The sequence below is a fragment of the Paralichthys olivaceus genome, chromosome 4 (assembly GCF_024713975.1).
Source record: "Paralichthys olivaceus isolate ysfri-2021 chromosome 4, ASM2471397v2, whole genome shotgun sequence".
NCBI lineage: Eukaryota > Metazoa > Chordata > Actinopteri > Pleuronectiformes > Paralichthyidae > Paralichthys > Paralichthys olivaceus.
In genome coordinates this window covers 13,661,264-13,678,046 of record NC_091096.1, presented here as the reverse complement: position 1 = coordinate 13,678,046, position 16,783 = coordinate 13,661,264, and the positions used below count along the sequence as shown (strand labels likewise).

Here is a 16,783-nt window from a genome sequence, read left to right as displayed (position 1 = left end):
TTTCTCTCATAAATTCTCCTCTGGTGGTAAACTGAAATATATTCGAGCTACAGTGGTTAGCTTTGGTCCGAGTTATTGCTTCAAGGTATTTATCATGGTTGACACTGTGACGTTACTTGTTCCATATGTTAAAGCAATCTGTGACCTGTGACCTGCAGCTGTAAAGCACAACACTGTTCAGCCTCGAACTGTTTCATTTTGTAATCAGACATGTAATTAACAGCTACATGAGATGTTGTCAAACCGGCACTGAGCAAAATTACTCTCCAGTAGTCGGCAACAATGCAAATACAAATATGTGTAGCCTATTTCTGAAATATTTCCAGCAGTATATTTACATAATGCAAATCGTATTTGCACAAAGAGAAGATGCATAACTGTATTTACTGGACTTTTATTCAGAGCTATAGCTACAAGGACACTGAGGTCTCATCCTAATTTCTGAGAATGTATGGGTTTCTGACAACTGAGGAGGAGTCTATGACGTAAAGCATCAAAAACACATGGGACATCTTAGGAATTTAATTTGATGGATAGTCAAATAGATGGACAGATATTTTAAGTGAGGGGTGATTGGTTTATTTGTGGCTGATAAGCTGCAGCTCCACTCTACATACTATCAGGACAGGACTTTGAAATATACAGGAAGTACATTTTTTCCCCCCCACAGCTTTTAGTACAGGATCACATACTTTTCACATGCACTCACCTCCTGTGACAGGTGTATGGATGACACTATTGTTCACTTCTTCACCAGGTTCACGCTCTTGTTTGTGTGTGTGTGAGAGCTACAGGTATAACTCATGTTGTGGGGACATGTTTACACAGTCACATTATGGGGACACGTCTTCATTATGAGGACAAAAAGCAAGTCCCTATAACGTGAATCATTGAATTGTAATGTGAAGACATGTTTTAAGGTTAGGTTAGTGCACAACTATATCTTCGTGAGGACCATTTTGAGAAAGTCAAGACTTGGTTTTAGGGTTGGTTAGAAGTAAAACAAAGAAAAATTCAATAAAAGATATCTCATGCAGCTGCAGGAGGAAAAGATGGTGCACACTTTTTATGTTATCTGGACAAATGAACCAATGCTCTCAAAACAAAACTGCAAAACTGAAGCTGCTGAAATTACGTTGCAGTTTTTTTCCCTATAAATGACAGTTGAGTTCAGTTTAGTTCCTCATGTGAAGCAGCAGCATGAGGAGGAGGAGGAGGAGGAGGACCCGGCGGCCGGAGCTGCTGAGAGGACGCACAGCTCACATCCGGGGCTGGTTTATTCTGACAACGAAACGTCCTACCCGGAAAAAAAAAAAAAGACGAGTCCTGTGTAATCCGATCACACAAACAAAACAGACGCGACTGTGACAGTGCGACACGAGCCGGCTTTGTTTTCTAATATCCGCTGTGTGTGGAGCTTGGTAAAGAAATAACTCGAGTGGACCATGCTCGTGTTCATCAAACTCCTGCCAAACAAACAAGTCTCTCCTCTGCGCGTCGGAGCGGTGCGGGGCGCTGGCTGTGGCGCACACTGACTCTGCAGCAGCTCCGCGGGTAAGAGGCTCCCAGTCTACCCTCGGTGACTGTGTGTGTGTGCGTGCGTGCGTGCGTGTGTGCGTCTGTCTGTGGTGAGTCAGTGCTGCTCATCTGAACATATGTGATGTCTGTCAGGTGTCACTGACTAAACTCCGTCTGATCACGCTTCAACTTTTTCATTGCGTGCTCGCCATCACGTTGTGGACGCGCGCACGACAGCGACCCTCACATATGTCATTCAGGGGCGTGAGGCTCGTGCCCGCTGCTGCTGCTGTCATGAGAAAATAGGGCATCGACCCAGAGCTGCAGCTGAAATATGATTTTGTGGGATAATCGATTGATGCGTAAAAAGGTGAGTTTTGGAACATGATTGTCCCAACTTTCCAGAGCTGAGGTAAAGTCTTCATGTTGTTAGATTTGTCCAAAACCAAACTGTCTGATAGTTTCGAGGTGTTTCATTTGAGTAATAACACTTAGAGCAAAATCTTGACAGAAATACTGTACTTTGTATTTTTGCTTCCACATCACACATATTTTCAGATCAGTGTCTTCCAATAAAAAAACATGATGAGTTTAGACTGTATCAGAATTATCTGGGTGGAGTCAGAGCCTGAACCCTTTGCAACTAGAAGGACCAGAAGGACACAGAACTCTGCCACTTTATCACCATGCTGCATGTGCATGTACTGCATCAGATACATAAACCGTACACACATTTCTGTAAACTGTTAACACAGGCAATATATATAATATATGTGAAGATCACCCCCTGAAAATGCAAAATTTGATTCACAAATATTGAATTCACCTACTAATATGACTCGAATACATTTTTCATCGAGAATTCTGCAACATTCCTTGAGAAATTCTCAAAAAAGACATCATAATGTCTCCCAATGTCAAAGGCAGTGAAAAGAATCCTGGATCCACACTAACATTGAATGGGTTCTTCCCTGACCCATACCACATCCCTCCAAATTTCACATTAGAAAACATAGAAGGCAGCCACTCGTGAACCAAGAGCCACCATCTGTTTTTACCTCTGTCAGTGACAAGTAGCGAAGGATGACCCAACTACCTTGAAATGTGGACTGTTGCCATGGTAATTAACATCCACATCAGTATTCAAACACTAAGTGGTTTATTTGATTAAATATGCATTTCCACAAGAGGTAATGTTTGGTGTTTTTGCTTGTTATTCAAATTGTTGATGATTATTTTTCCTCCAATCACCAAATCTTTTAAACTCGAAGTTAAAGGCATAACTCCACTGATTTTACACGTCAAAGTCAATTATGTTATCACAGGGAGTCAAAATCAAGTTAAAACAGATGTATAATGTCTTCAGCAGCTCTGGAGGGAAATAAAATCAACTGAAGTCAGGCAGCAGCACTTTGGCTCCATGGTTTTGTCTTGGAAGCATCAACCAGGCGAGTAAGACACACGTCTGTACTGAGCAGCATCTGTGGAAGTGTAGGGTTGATAGTCTTTAGAGTTTAGCTGCTACCAGGGATTCAAAGTTTGAAAATCTTGTTTCCAGGTGCATCAACATTGACTGGTCTTTTGTTACTGTGTCATTCTGTCTGGACATTACTCTTTTAACCCTGACACATACAATGTGTTTCTGTTGCTGTAAGAAGAGGCCTAACTTGTCCAGAATGAAGCAGATGAGTGCACAGAGTTTTAGGTGTGTGTCAGTTCGCCACCCCGGATATGGTAAAAGAAATACCTCCGATATCACAGCTGTGATCGACAGTATGCGCTGCGTTCTGTCCTCATACACACAAACTCAGTTATATATTATATCTGATGTCTACGTGTCAAAGCAAGAGTATTTCAAATGTCACACATATCTGATAATCTGATATCTGAAGTATATTTACTGGTGAAGTTTTCCCTGAGGTCACTGATGGTTGATGGTTATCCAGATGTGCCAGTGCCACACACTAAATGGTGTGTGTGTGTGTGTGTGTGTGTGTGTGGTTGTGTGTGTGTGTGTGTGTGTGTGTGTGTGTGTGTGTGTGTGTGTGTTGGTATCTGACCTTTGCGCCATCAATTTCAAATTTCCATTACAGACTCTACAGTTTTTGCAGGAGGCATGTAAATGGTTTGCATTTTTCACAGATTACAATGGGCTGAAGAAAATATGTTGGATGACTGACGCAGCAGCAGAACGGCCCACAATCAGTTTCAGAATGAAGCATTTTCCAAACCGTCAACCTAAAAATAGTCTCACAGGACGTCCGGGGAAGATGCGACCTGTTTATTTCTCTTGTCTGTGTTTTGTTGGGTGTTGTGTGTGAGCATTTTATTGAAAATAGTTTTCCATGAAACAACAAACAAAACAAAAAAAAAAAGAAATCAAAACTGGTGGAATGGATATTGGGTGAGAGGCGGGGTACACCATGGACAGGTCACCTCGAAATCCAGAGACTAACCACCATTCACCTCCTCATTCACACTCATGGTCAACTCAAAGTCTGCATTTGACTTCAGTCTGTTTTTGGGCTGTGGGAGGAAGCTGGATAAATAATTTCCCTCTTCTTTACATGTCTTTAAATAGCACCGTGATATTTTACATGACTGTCCAATGCATTATAAAAATCAGTCACAGATGTGGCCTAGTTGCCATAAATTTACCTCTGGGGCCACATTACATTCAAGTCCCTTTCATAGCATTAAAATGTGTAGAGATATAAAGTCCTGTGAAATGGAAAAAAAGTGCAGAAAACGTTCTTTTTATTCAGAGCTTCTGACCGAGTGCTGGAAGTCACTGTGATAGCTTCACGTTCAGTCTGCAGAGTTGGACTAAAAGTTCCCCTGGAAACTTAAGGAGAACAATATTATGAAATGGAGGTCTCATTACGTCACAAGCCAGAAATCTTCCATCTCTGCCAAAGAAACATAAACTTTACTGTCAGAAGTCCGATATGGATGAAACTCTCTTGGATTGAAATACCACCAGCATACCTGAGTGTCTGGGCTGAATGAGTCTTTTTTGCCAGCGTTCTGCAGCCTCTGTGATACACATGCGTGCCATCATCTTAATGAACATATCCACCCACCCACCCTCAAAGCCTTCACTCCTCCTCTCCTCTTTTTCCTTCCCCTCTCCTCCCTCTCCCCTTTCTTCTCTGGCCAGTGGAAATGTGCGTGTGTGCAGATCTTGAGTGCAGTCTGTAATTTTTGGCTGTGGTGGAGGGCCTCAGCTCAGCCTCGGGCTTCGGGGTTTGCTGCTCAGCCTCAATCACGTCACATGAAAAACTGCTGAGTATGAGTGCGGGTCTCTTTCTTTGTGTGTGTGTGTGTTTGTGTGTGTGTGCGTGCATTCATTTGAAAACTAAATGAAAGATGCTTTATCCTCCACGTCTGCCTGTCTCTGTCTCTCTCACTCAGTTGCTCCATTTACATTTTCATCTCCCCCTGTCCATCTCACTCGACTCTCCGTCTCTCTGTCTGTCTGTCTGTCTGTCTGTCTCAGTGATATGTGATAGCAGCAGCAGCAGCAGCAGCATCATGCCGTACGTGGACCGGCTGCACCGAGTGTGTGGTTTCCTGGACATTGAAGAGAAGGAGAACAGCTGCCGCTTCCAGAGACGATACTTCATCCTTGACACACAGGGAAATGCTCTGCTGTGGTATATGGACAACCCTCAGGTGCTCCACACATGACACACACACTTGTACAAACAGCAAGAGGAAGTGAAAATTGACCAATAGATGGCGCGTAACCTTGGACCCTGAGCCAATGACGAGTCTGTGTGTTTGTGTTTGCATGTAGAACCTGCCCAGTGGAGCCAGCTTTGTTGGCAGCCTGAAACTAACCTACATCTCTAAGGTAAACCGCTCTCTCCCTCTGTCGACCTGCCCCACGTCTACAGACGATGCTTGTGTGGCGTGGACACAAATAGAAAAACATGCATATGGGCTTGTGTGTTATCTGTAGTTATAGTTAACGGTCACATGCAGCACAGAGCTGAAGCAGACTCTGTGAAGTTTTCCAGATGTCACGGCGCTCGCTGAACTAACCAGAGATAATGACATCTGGCTTCACTGCACCGCCGCGCTGACAGCTCCTCAATGGACACTCTGAGTCAAACACACGTCAAAGTTATGAAATGTTCCTCTTCTCTTCTCTTCCACTCTCCTCTCCTCTTCTTTCCCTTTACCTCCCCTCATTACCTCTCCTTTTTCCTGTCCTTTCCTCTCCTCCTCTTCCTTCTTCTCGCTTTGTCTTCTTTCCTCTCATGGCCTCTCCTTTCCTCTCCTTGCCTCTTCTTTCCCTATCATATTTTCCTCTCCTCCTTTCTTCTCCTCTCCTCAGGTGAATGAAGCCACACCGAAGCAAAAGCCAAAAACAGAGTTCTGTTTTGGTGAGTCAGTCTTATTCAGTATTTCACAATTGCGCACGTGTGATGAAATAGCATAATGTGTTTTAAATAGTGGATATTCATGAGCGTCTTGTCTTCCCCTGCAGTCATTAATGCAGTATCGCGGCGTTACTTCCTCCAAGGCAACGATGTGACTGACATGAAGGACTGGGTGGCCGCTCTAAACAAGGCCAGCAAGATCACCGTGAGTGCAACAACTTGTGTACACTTGTTTTCTGACGTGCACTGAGCCCCGCACATTTTCCTGAAACAATGCGCAGGGGGCTGTATGTGAGAACAGAAATGTTCGAGTCGGCTGCTCCGGATACTTTCCACAACTTTTCATGCCAGCCCCCTAGTGAAATGTCTGAGGCAGCCCATGTAATAATGGGGGGGTTTTGGTTTGGGTGGGTGCAGATGTCAGCAACTTACCTACAGATGCTCTCTCACACACTTAATGAATGAGGAAATTGTGAATATGCTTAAATATGAGTGATAACACACTGACGTCTCTGTGGTTGAGGTGTCAGAACACACATTTACATATTATTTGCGTTGGTCCAGTGACATGAGCGAGGCCTTTATAAACGTTGATGAGCAGATGTCTCCTGACAGATGAGATGACAGAGGAAAGGTTTTTTTTCTCTCACCTGCACACTGACACAGGAAGCAGCAGGGCTCACTGTCTCTTTCACTTCCCCTTCGATCACAGGGCCGCTCAGCCGCCTTTTCTGAGCCTCCTCCACACTCAATGAGTCTGTGTGAAAACACTCTCAAGTGTGATGGGCCTCATGTCAACTCGGGAGAAAAGTAAAACTCTGAAAAACGAGTTTCAGGCTTTTAATTTGCAAAATAGGAAGTAGATTTTTCTTTTTCAGCCACATCAGAGGGGTTCATGTTTTTGTCTTATTCTTTCTGTTGCGGCATCAATGAGTGTTTGATACACACTCAGAGATACTCTCAGTTTATTAGGTTCATTCCGAACCTGAAACGAAGCCAAAACACATAAAAGTTGATAAATAAATGTAGTAGTAAAAGTAGTATAGATATAGACTCTGCAACACTTTTGCAGATGTAACCTACGAGAGTCTTGCAGTCGACCATTATAAACATTTCCTTCTACTTAAAAAAGTCAAATTGTCTGTGTGGTTCTCTGGACACAGTTTCCTGCACAATCTTGTAACTCATGTTGATATGGTGCTGATAAGCTAAAAGATTTTTTTTTGTGAGATCAATACTGAAATATAACTTAACTAGATGTTCCCCCTTCCTCATTGTTTTTCTTATCTCAGATTATTTTGAATTGGAATAGATTTTGGTCAAAGGTCACGGTCTCTGTGACTCACAAAACATGTTTTTGACCCTAAAAAGGCTTATTATGAAAACATGTTGTTAATATCTTTTGTCAAAGCCTTTACTACATATATTAAATGAGTCTGGCATTCAACAACAAGGTGGTGATTCTACTGATCTACGGTGAGCATCCACTGTGAACGTTTCATTGCGGTTTGGAAAGTGTGTGACTAAGGTAATGTTAGATGTTCTGCTCCAGGAAATCCACTCCCTGAGGGAATTGAACCACTTGCTCCCGGCCGTCAGGGCAAATGTTGCTGGTTAAGTTTTACTTGCTGATATCAGTGCTTTTTATATTTTCCTACTTATCAACAGGTTCCTAAATCTGGCCCTGCACCTCCGAGGTCTGATGTGACGACGGTGATCAGTGACACTCAGGGAGGGAAGAGGCAGCAGGCCTACAAAACTGAGATCATCGGGGGTGTGGTGGTGCACACTCCCATCCAGGTAAAGTAGAGGGGGATACAATCGTAGAAAGGTGTGGTCACTTTACTACAATTTACAGGTGATTCTGTTTCTGTAAAAAAAAAAAAATAGCGTAACCATCGATGTCAAGCTTTTTATCTTTGATTGTGGCATTTGATGTCAGTAGAGTCTTCTTTCCAAAACCACTTCAAGTGTGAGCTGAGATACTTGAAGATGGTAACAGTGAGTGTGATTGTTCTGAAGATGATGACGAGGTTTTCGATTAAATGTTTCAGAATGAGAGTGAAGAGACGGAAGGCAGAGAGAGGAAGGGCAACAGGCTGGGCGTGTTGAGATGTGGTTACTGTGTGAAACAGGGAAATGTGGTGAGTCCCCAGCTACTCACGATATAACTGATAAACTCTGTTTGTTGAAAAAGTCTGTGCAATCTATGATGTGGTGGTTTTTTTCAGCGAAAAAGCTGGAAGAGGCGGTTTTTCACTCTGGATGACAACACAGTCAGTTACTACAAGTCTGAAGTGGTGAGAAGACAGGATTTTTTACTGCTCATATCTTGTGTTTCCTGTCTCTATTTGTGTGACTTAACTCTTTGTCAGCACGTGTCTGAGTTGTGTTTATGTTTGCTGCAGGATAAGGAGCCTCTCCGAGCCATTCCACTGAGGGACATCCAGAGGGTCCACGAATGTCTCGTCAAGTCTGGGTGAGTCAAACGTGCATCACTGAGCCGACCCAGCATTTTTCTTTTTATTCATCTGCTTATCTATATCATGTAAACAAATAGAAAAAGAATAATTGTTCAGCATCTGAATCATTGTATTTAGAATAAATTTTGAAGATGTTTTATATCTACTCATTCCAGAAATCTCTGTTTGTCTGTCTGTGGCATATAACATATCCCAAGAACCGGTCATCTTATCAGCTTCACTCTTGACATGTATACTTTGAAGGGCTCAAGGAAGTCAAAGTTTGATTTGGTTGGATTTGTACACAATATTAATAAACGGAATAAACAGGCGACCAGTGCTCGTCAACGCAAATGACGTTGTTGTTGTTCCAGACATTGTCAGCAACAGCTGATTCTCCAGTTCAGGGTTCTGCTACTGAGTCGAGCTTCACTGAACTTTGAATAAACAGGTGAACAGCTCTTTGTGCAGCAGCTTCAGGGTTCAGTGGTTTGAGGCCTGCAGCTGGTCTCCTGCTGAGACTCAATTACTGCAGGTCACTTTTATAGTTTCAGAAAGAAATCTGCAACCAGCATCATCACCACAGGCCAAGAAAATCGCCCATTCCAAAAAGGTTTAGAACAGGCACTGCACTAGAAGGCTCAAAACAAGAGCATCATTGTAGGTTCGATATTCATACATTCAACAACGTTTATCTTTAGCAATAAGATGCTGTTCCTTATTGCAGCATCAAGTGTCAGATATTGTACAGGGGATATTTTTAACTCATGATCCAACCACTGAGCTCAACTGGACACTAGAAATAAACTGATGAGCTGAAGTTAGCGACTGTCTTACAAATCTATGCAAAATGACAAACTTCATGGTTTAGTCACCACCACTGGTGTCTCATTCTGCAACGATGTGGATTTTGCAAAACAATCATTACCGTGATGAACGCACACATACTCACACGAGGAAGATCCACTTCCCACAACACTTAATGAACCGTATCACACCCGCAGGTTACACACAGGCAACAGGCTGGTTTGACATGTGACAACACTGCTGACCAAAGGTGATTCATTCTGGATTAAAAACGTCACAGTGTCATGTGGCACTAAAAGCTCGCAGCAGCAAAGTGGCTGCAGTTTTCTGAGTCAGGCTCTGCAGTTGGAAAATCTTTATTCAGAGAAACTCAGATCATTTAACTCTTATGGCTTCTCCCTGTTTCCAAAGAGAATGAAATGTATTTCATCTCCTCCTTCTGCCAGTTGATTTTGACATACACAATACTTTCAAAGATGTAAAAACAGTTTAGTCCTGGACTTTATGATTAAGAAGTAAAGCCCTTATACTTTATATTATTTGAAGAAGCATTACTGATTAAGTTTGCACTGTATTTTTTCCTGTTTGACACACTTAGCTGATTTTTTCTCTCTGTCTTTATACATTTGTAATAGTGTAGGACAATCATAGTAAAAGGTTAATGGCAGTTTTTGGTTTCTAAAATGACATACATTCTTGGCAGGTATATTTGTGGTTTGTCAGATCACAAATGATTTGGTACATTTAATTTCAAACCCCAAATATTTTCTGGGTTTTTAGGTTGTTCAGCTGATTCACATATCACATTTACTAATCAACCTTACCTCCTGTTTCGAAACAATTAGGACATCGTTCTCTGACTTTGCCAATAAGTAGAATAGAGGTAAGGGTATTCGTTTTAATTTTGTAATGCCATGACGCAAAACCTGTACTGTAGAAAAATACTTTTAACTTATATCATTCACCACTAAATCCAACCAACATCATTGTTTTTCAAGGAAAACTTTGCAATGTATCCCAGTACAGTTTCTTAAGGTGCATTTAAAATACAAATCACGCAGTTGTACATTTAACCATTTTCTGTATAGATACAGATACAGGTTAGAGTCAGGCTGCATATTTCTGTCTCAATCACTCCGAGCCAGAGAGAGAACAGATGACACTAACGCAAACCCGACAGGCTTTCTGCTGTTTGTGTCTGAACACGACCCGATCTCGATGCAGTTGCTCGATGTAAACTGAGTTTTTGTTTCTCTGTCCCCCACACACACATGGTTCTTGCTTGTTTTCCCTGATTACAGACATAAAAAAAAACAAAAAAAACAACCCAAACACCAATATCGATTCATCTTTTTTTTTTGTCCGAACCTTGCCCAGCCCAGGGTCGGGTGACCTCACTCTAATTCAGATATTTATGTGAAATACACAGTTAATAGCTTTGCATTATAACCCCCCCTGTAGCTACTGTGTTTCAACTGGATCATTGTTACTTTCAGGGATCTCCTGCTGAGAGACAACCTGTTTGAAATCATCACCAGCTCCAGAACCTTCTACATTCAGGTAAAAATCTCTTTCATCTGACACGACAGACTTTTAAAAACAGAATGAATGAACACAAAGTGAAACAGAAAGGATCTGTATTGGCAGGTGCATCTGTCCTGAGGTTTTCAGTTGTTTTATGCTCGGCTGCTGATGTGTGGCAGCAGCTCTGTGTTAAGGAGCATGAAAAGTTTGTTTTTGTGAAACGGGCACAGCCATCTGTTACCATGACAACAATAACCTCCGGTTCAGCTGATATAGATGGGGGGGATGGGAGGCACTGTAAGTCTGAACACTTTTATTTTTGTCTGTGCATGAAAAAAGGGGAAGCATGACAAACATCTCAACTGACAAACACAACACATAAACAAAAATAGATGAAACTGATTTTTATCACAGTGAAAAATGGGAACCCCCACAAATACATTGCATCTTAGATTAAACTGACATTTAGATTAGCCCGCTATTGATAAACTACTATGAGTTTTTTCTATCTGCTCACACGTGCTACACACTGGGGCTTCAACTGATTATATTTAAATCTGTTTTCAAGTGTTCACCCTTAAAGAGGCTGCGACATCTGAAGGAAACTTACATTCTTTTGTAATTTTGCTTAAAAATTACGGAAATAATTCATCAAATACCAAAAAAGTTGCAGATGAGTTGTCTTCTGATCAACTAATTGATGAATTAACCAAGCATCATTCCAGTCTAATATGCTGGTAACTGATCATCTGTGGTAAGTTCAAATCAGCCGATGTTATGGCCTTGCTGATTTGTCAGTAGGGCTCTAATTAAAGGTATTTATCTTTCTCTTATACTTGTATTATTTTTTATTATTATTATTATTATTGTTATTATTAGTATTATTATATATTACATTTCCTTTTATACCTCTTATCTTATATTTTCTTAAAGTCAAACACCAGCAATATATTTGTCCATCAGTCAGTGCTTTGAGCCTGCATGTTCGTACTGAAGATGTAAACACAGCACAAACAGGACAGACTTGTCCATTCGCTGTTGTGAGAATGACTCTAGACAAGACGTGCTGCTCTGCTTCATCTTCTGGTGCCTGTTCTCTGCAGACAGACTCTCCTGATGAGATGCACAGTTGGATCAGGGACATTGAGATGAAGATTCAGGAGTTCAGAGGTCCAACTAAGGTAACTCTGTGGTTTCTCCTCTTTTCTCTGGAGCAGAATATCACTGCTCTCCTCAGGAAGTGGAAGCTTGATTCTGATTCTTGAAGATCTTGCTTTTGTCTGTTATTTCAGGGTTTTTCATTCAAACGTGCCTCTTCTCTGTATCGGAGTCACAACTCCTCCTCTGTGTCTCGTGGTCATCAGAGTGATGTGGGCAGACCCTCGCTGGTCAAGTCCTGCTCTGTGGCACCAGGCTGGCAGCCCTGGACCCCTGTCCCACTCTGTGAGCCTTCCATCATGGATACGGAAGACGATGACAGCCCTTTCAGCTCCATCCCAAACTTGCCCTCTCTCTCCTCCTCTTCCACCTCTTCTTCCACCTCCTCCTCCTCCAACTCCCTCTCTACCCCAGCCCCTTGCCCCAGTGCGAATCCCGGGCCTTCGACCAGTGGACTGGGTCTTCTTACCGCGTCAGGGGACGTGGCGAGCGGGCGTCGGAGGCACCGCTCTCAGCCTCAGTCTCACACCGGCTGCAGCTTCCCCTTCAGCCTTGATGACGACGGCATCCGCACCACAGACGTCTAGTTCACTGGAGTCTCATGTGTGGACTCCAGCATTGGTACCTGCTTTGAAATGAATGTGACTGTTAATAATAGTATTCCCTGCTAATGAAGTGACACTGTGACTGAGATTGGGGGCCCCCTGCTGGTCTTGTAGGTACATTGCAGATGAAGGATCACCCAGCAGGAAGGAGACCAGAGGCACAGGGTTGGTTGATCACAGGACTGTGAAAAGCTATGATGGAGTGGTTTTAGTGCAACGTCCTGTCAAAACTTGAATGGTCTTGTTAGTTGTTCTAACAGACTTTAACATTTTGGCACATGCACAAAACAGGATTGAGTTTTCACCCCCTCACTAGACGTATTCACATATATTAGTGGATAAATATTAGCGTCCATGTGTTTTATATTCATACTTAATTTCACAAACTACCCCAATTCATTTTATTTTCCAGTTGAGCTGAGCAGTGTTTCCCCTCTTTCCTCCTTAGACAAACATTGGGTTAAATAAACTTCACCTCAAACGTACCTCCATTAATGATTAACAAGCATTTATTAGTACAATCTAATCAGGTGTCTGGGGGAATTATCCTGTCTCATCTAAAACGGTACCTGCACTCACATGCCAACTGACTCTTGTGTTTTCATCTGAACAAGCAGAGACGAAGGAGTCCGCTGCAGCTTTTATGTGTTTGCACTATGTTTTAGATAACCTTTTTAATACGTGGCTTCAAGATCAATCGTCAGTAAACTGTGACTCGTCTCTTTGTGTTTAACGTGGTACCGTAACAACACACCCGTGTTTTTCCATGGTACTCGTCGTAGAATGTACTTCCACTATCAAAGTACAGCTGATCAGCTGGTTGTCAGCTTTGTAAATGTGATTTTTTATTTTACTGCAGCGTTACATGGGAAAATGTGCCACTACTTTTGGTAATTTAATTGAAATTCCGCACTTTGCTTTTTTTTATTCTTTTTTTTTTTTTTGACACAGCTTTCACACAGATTTTATCAGCTTCCTCTGAGATGAAGCTTCAGATATTTTGTGTTGTTACATCATCAGTCTCAAACTCTCACAGGTTGTCCCCTAGACTTAATCGATGTGGTACCATGTTCCACGCCTGTTCCCATTTTCTGAAGCTGTGTGCACTTGTCTGCCTGCGTACATTGTTAATTCTCCAACTTGTACATTAAATGATGCTTTTTATTCGTCTTGCTTGGGCTGTTTTTTTCCTCAACTCTCAATTTTGTAACTTGTAACTTTGAATATTCACACTCTTTCATTACGTGGCCTATGGGTCCATCCACGTTTTACAGCAAAGACATCACAAACTTCGATTTTTCTTATTTTGTGATAAAGCGGTGACACTGAAACTTTCAACTTTTATCTTTTGTTTTCTCTCTTACAGGCAAAAATGTCAAACTGTCAGGCATGCAGAGGGTCAGGGCCAACGTAGTTGCCCTTTAACACTGTCGCCTTAAACACATGCACGCTATTGTTGATAAAACCTCAAGCGTGCACACACATGCCAATCTAGTGCCCAGAGGTTGTGTTAAGTGAAGTGTTTCACACGTCCAGAGCAAAGGTCCATTAGGTAAAATGCCTAAAACGCTGTCCTGACCTCTGTCCACTTCCCCTCTGTGCCTGCCGGTGCAGCTGTGCGGCTGCAGGACCGGGGAGAGTAAAACGTCTCCTCTGAATGGTTTAAATTGTGTCGTTAGGTATAAAAGGCCCTGAGTGCCTGTGAAATGTCAGCTGTGTTGAAATGAGTTTTCAGTCTGTTAAAGATGGAGCTTCCCCAAGGTACTGAGAGAAAGCCGAGCAGAATTGGAGGATGAAGATTGATGAAAGAACAAATATAACACAGCTGATGGAGGATAAACATGTGGGGAACAACATATACAAAATAATAAAATACTAATCTTTATGATGAATCTTTATTTATGCCAATTATAAACTAAACGTTTTTTGGGCACATTGATTTTCAACCTTGTACCAAAATAATCTACTTCCCCAGTTGTCTCTATAATTCAGTGTCTGTGTATTGTCTGGGAAACAAAGACATACATTTCTGTTAATGTAGCCAAAGACCAGAAGCCTTGGAGGTTGAATTTCTTGTCCAGAACATAAAGGTCACGTAGCACTTCAGTCTGACGCCTGTGAGTGACAGCAGCTCTGAGGGCACACAGACACACTGCTTCTCTAAATGTTAATGTTCCCACATGGACGACTCTGTCTCTCTTTCTGATGCCGTCACACTGAATGTTACAAAATACAGTCGTGCTCCCTGTACTTTTGGAGTTGTGTGTTTCATTGCTTGCAGACTAGTGTAGGAATGTGTGCATGAAGAGGAGTAGTTGGAACAACTGTTGTTTCCCTGTTTTCAGAGGACAACCACTAGAGGGAGCTGCATGACACCACACTGTCTAGTGAGTGCAGGCCATAAAAACATGTTTCCATCACCAACTCACTTTAAACGTCACAGAAACTTTACACAGACGCTACAGTGTTTTCAAAAATCAACATTTAAGTTTGATAGAAATGAACAAATACGTCTGATAAATAAAATACACTTAATTATATACTTGTATGTGTCCTTCAAAATAAAAGCTGAAGAAATAGAGGTGAAATTATAGAATGAGGAAACCTACCAGCCCAAAGGAAAAAGTTTCACCCTATTAATATTTTTTCCACAAGTTATATAATTTCTTTGGTTACCAATACGTGTCAGTAATCTGTTACTGTTAAAGAGCAGTGCAATTTCTGAGGAGCTGTTTGGCTGCACAAACTGATACTAAGAGGAGTTGCTGGCTGGACTTTATACAAAGAATCAGCAGAAGTGAGGAGTTCAGACAAGTAGTATATACATATAAGAATAAAAACTGAAGTGTAAGCACAGTATGGAGTCAGAGAAGGGTCAAAAATACTTTGAGCTTGTGGAATGTGAGAGATGGTCAGAAGCAGCAGACTTCTTTTTCTGGAAGATGAATTACAAATGCAACTTTAACCTTCTCCAAGACCGACTAAATCCAACTGCTTATATAGGGGCTGGTTAGAATAGTTCATTTTGCTTAGGACCTTATAACTGAGTGGAATGACCTGGAAGTATTTCACTGGCCGCCATAATAAGAGATGTTTGAATTCTCTAAAGGATAAGGAGAGGAGCTTCAATGCTTCCTAACTTATCTCCTTCAGCATAGGAAACGTCTGACCATCGTTTATAAAAAGGAAAGGAGAAACTTCTGCCCCACAATTCTTTGAGGCAGCAACATTTAAAGCTACACAACCTTGTAGTTGCACCTGGACACACTCACGTAAATACAAAAAACAGAAGAGTTGTTTTATCCTCATGACACGATCCAGAATAATGTCAATCATTACATGATCGATTGAGTTCCTGATTTCTTCTCTGTCACACATGTCCAGTCAACAACAAACATATTGAACTAATATGTTCACTTCGAGACATCATAATTAAACACAAATATAAATTTTAATCACTTTAATCCCCCGATTGTGGAATGCACAATCATATGATTAGGTTCTTTCAACATTTCAGTCCTGTTTGTTTCATTTCCTTTAAAATCTGTGAAGTTATTATTTCCTGTGAGTGTAGATTATGATTAAATGTTCCCTTTGTATCAAATCTTTTCTCAGGATGTGTCATTCTATTTTGGACAGGAAACTGTATCATAACTGCCACTGCACAGCCCACAGCGCCGTACATTTTGTGCATATCTTCTGTTATGAATTAAGTTGTTTTTAAAAAAACGCAGTGTGTAAGTGAAGTCCAATTTTATTTGCACTGTGGTTCCTCTTTCCTAACTCCTTACTACAGTGGCCGACAGAGCTCAGTGCACTGCACATGAAGAAAACGTGTAAATAGAAAAAACACGTGCAAATTAAGAAAAAAACTTCATCAATTTGATGTCCAAATAATCTCCTTTTTGAAGGAAAGATGTGAAGAAGAAGCCATAAGTTACGGTGGTCCTGAGAGCTCAAAACACTGTAAATTAAGAAAATAACTTCACTAATTTGAGGACACATGTGCTGAAAAAAGTCACAAAACAAGCAAATACAGAAACATGCTGCAAATGGCAAAATCTAAATGTTTCCAGGGGAGCCAAAAAAGTAATGAACCTGGCCGTCGATAGATGCTGGCTGCTTCTAGTCAGTGGTGATGGAACTTCAGGAAGCATTGAACTACAGCCAGGTTCATCACTTTTTGGGGTCCCCTGGAAACATTTAGTTTTCGCAGTTTGCAGCACGTTTCTGTACTTGCATGTGTTGTTGCTTTTTGCAGTGCATCCGTCCTCCAATTGATTGTTTTGAGCTCTCTGGGCAAACGGCTTCCCCTTTACAC

At 41.6% G+C, this 16,783-nt stretch overlaps 1 protein-coding gene across 2 annotated transcripts; it reads left to right on the top strand.

The window, feature by feature from the left end:
- The first annotated feature begins 1,196 nt into the window (after positions 1-1,196).
- plekha2 (pleckstrin homology domain containing A2) lies at positions 1,197-13,626 on the top strand. 2 transcript variants are annotated; one of them, XM_020100786.2, is made up of 12 exons: positions 1,197-1,554; positions 5,018-5,193; positions 5,318-5,374; positions 5,861-5,909; positions 6,014-6,111; positions 7,575-7,706; positions 7,961-8,050; positions 8,138-8,206; positions 8,315-8,385; positions 10,672-10,735; positions 11,803-11,880; positions 11,992-13,626. In XM_020100786.2, exons 2-12 carry the CDS (start codon positions 5,053-5,055, stop codon positions 12,442-12,444), a joined length of 1,302 nt encoding a protein of 433 aa, XP_019956345.1. In that variant the 5' UTR covers positions 1,197-1,554; positions 5,018-5,052; the 3' UTR covers positions 12,445-13,626. The 2 variants fall into 2 exon arrangements, with proteins under 2 accessions (XP_019956345.1, XP_069379957.1); XM_069523856.1 differs by having other exon boundaries at positions 1,526-1,888.
- Positions 13,627-16,783: the final 3,157 nt, after the last annotated feature.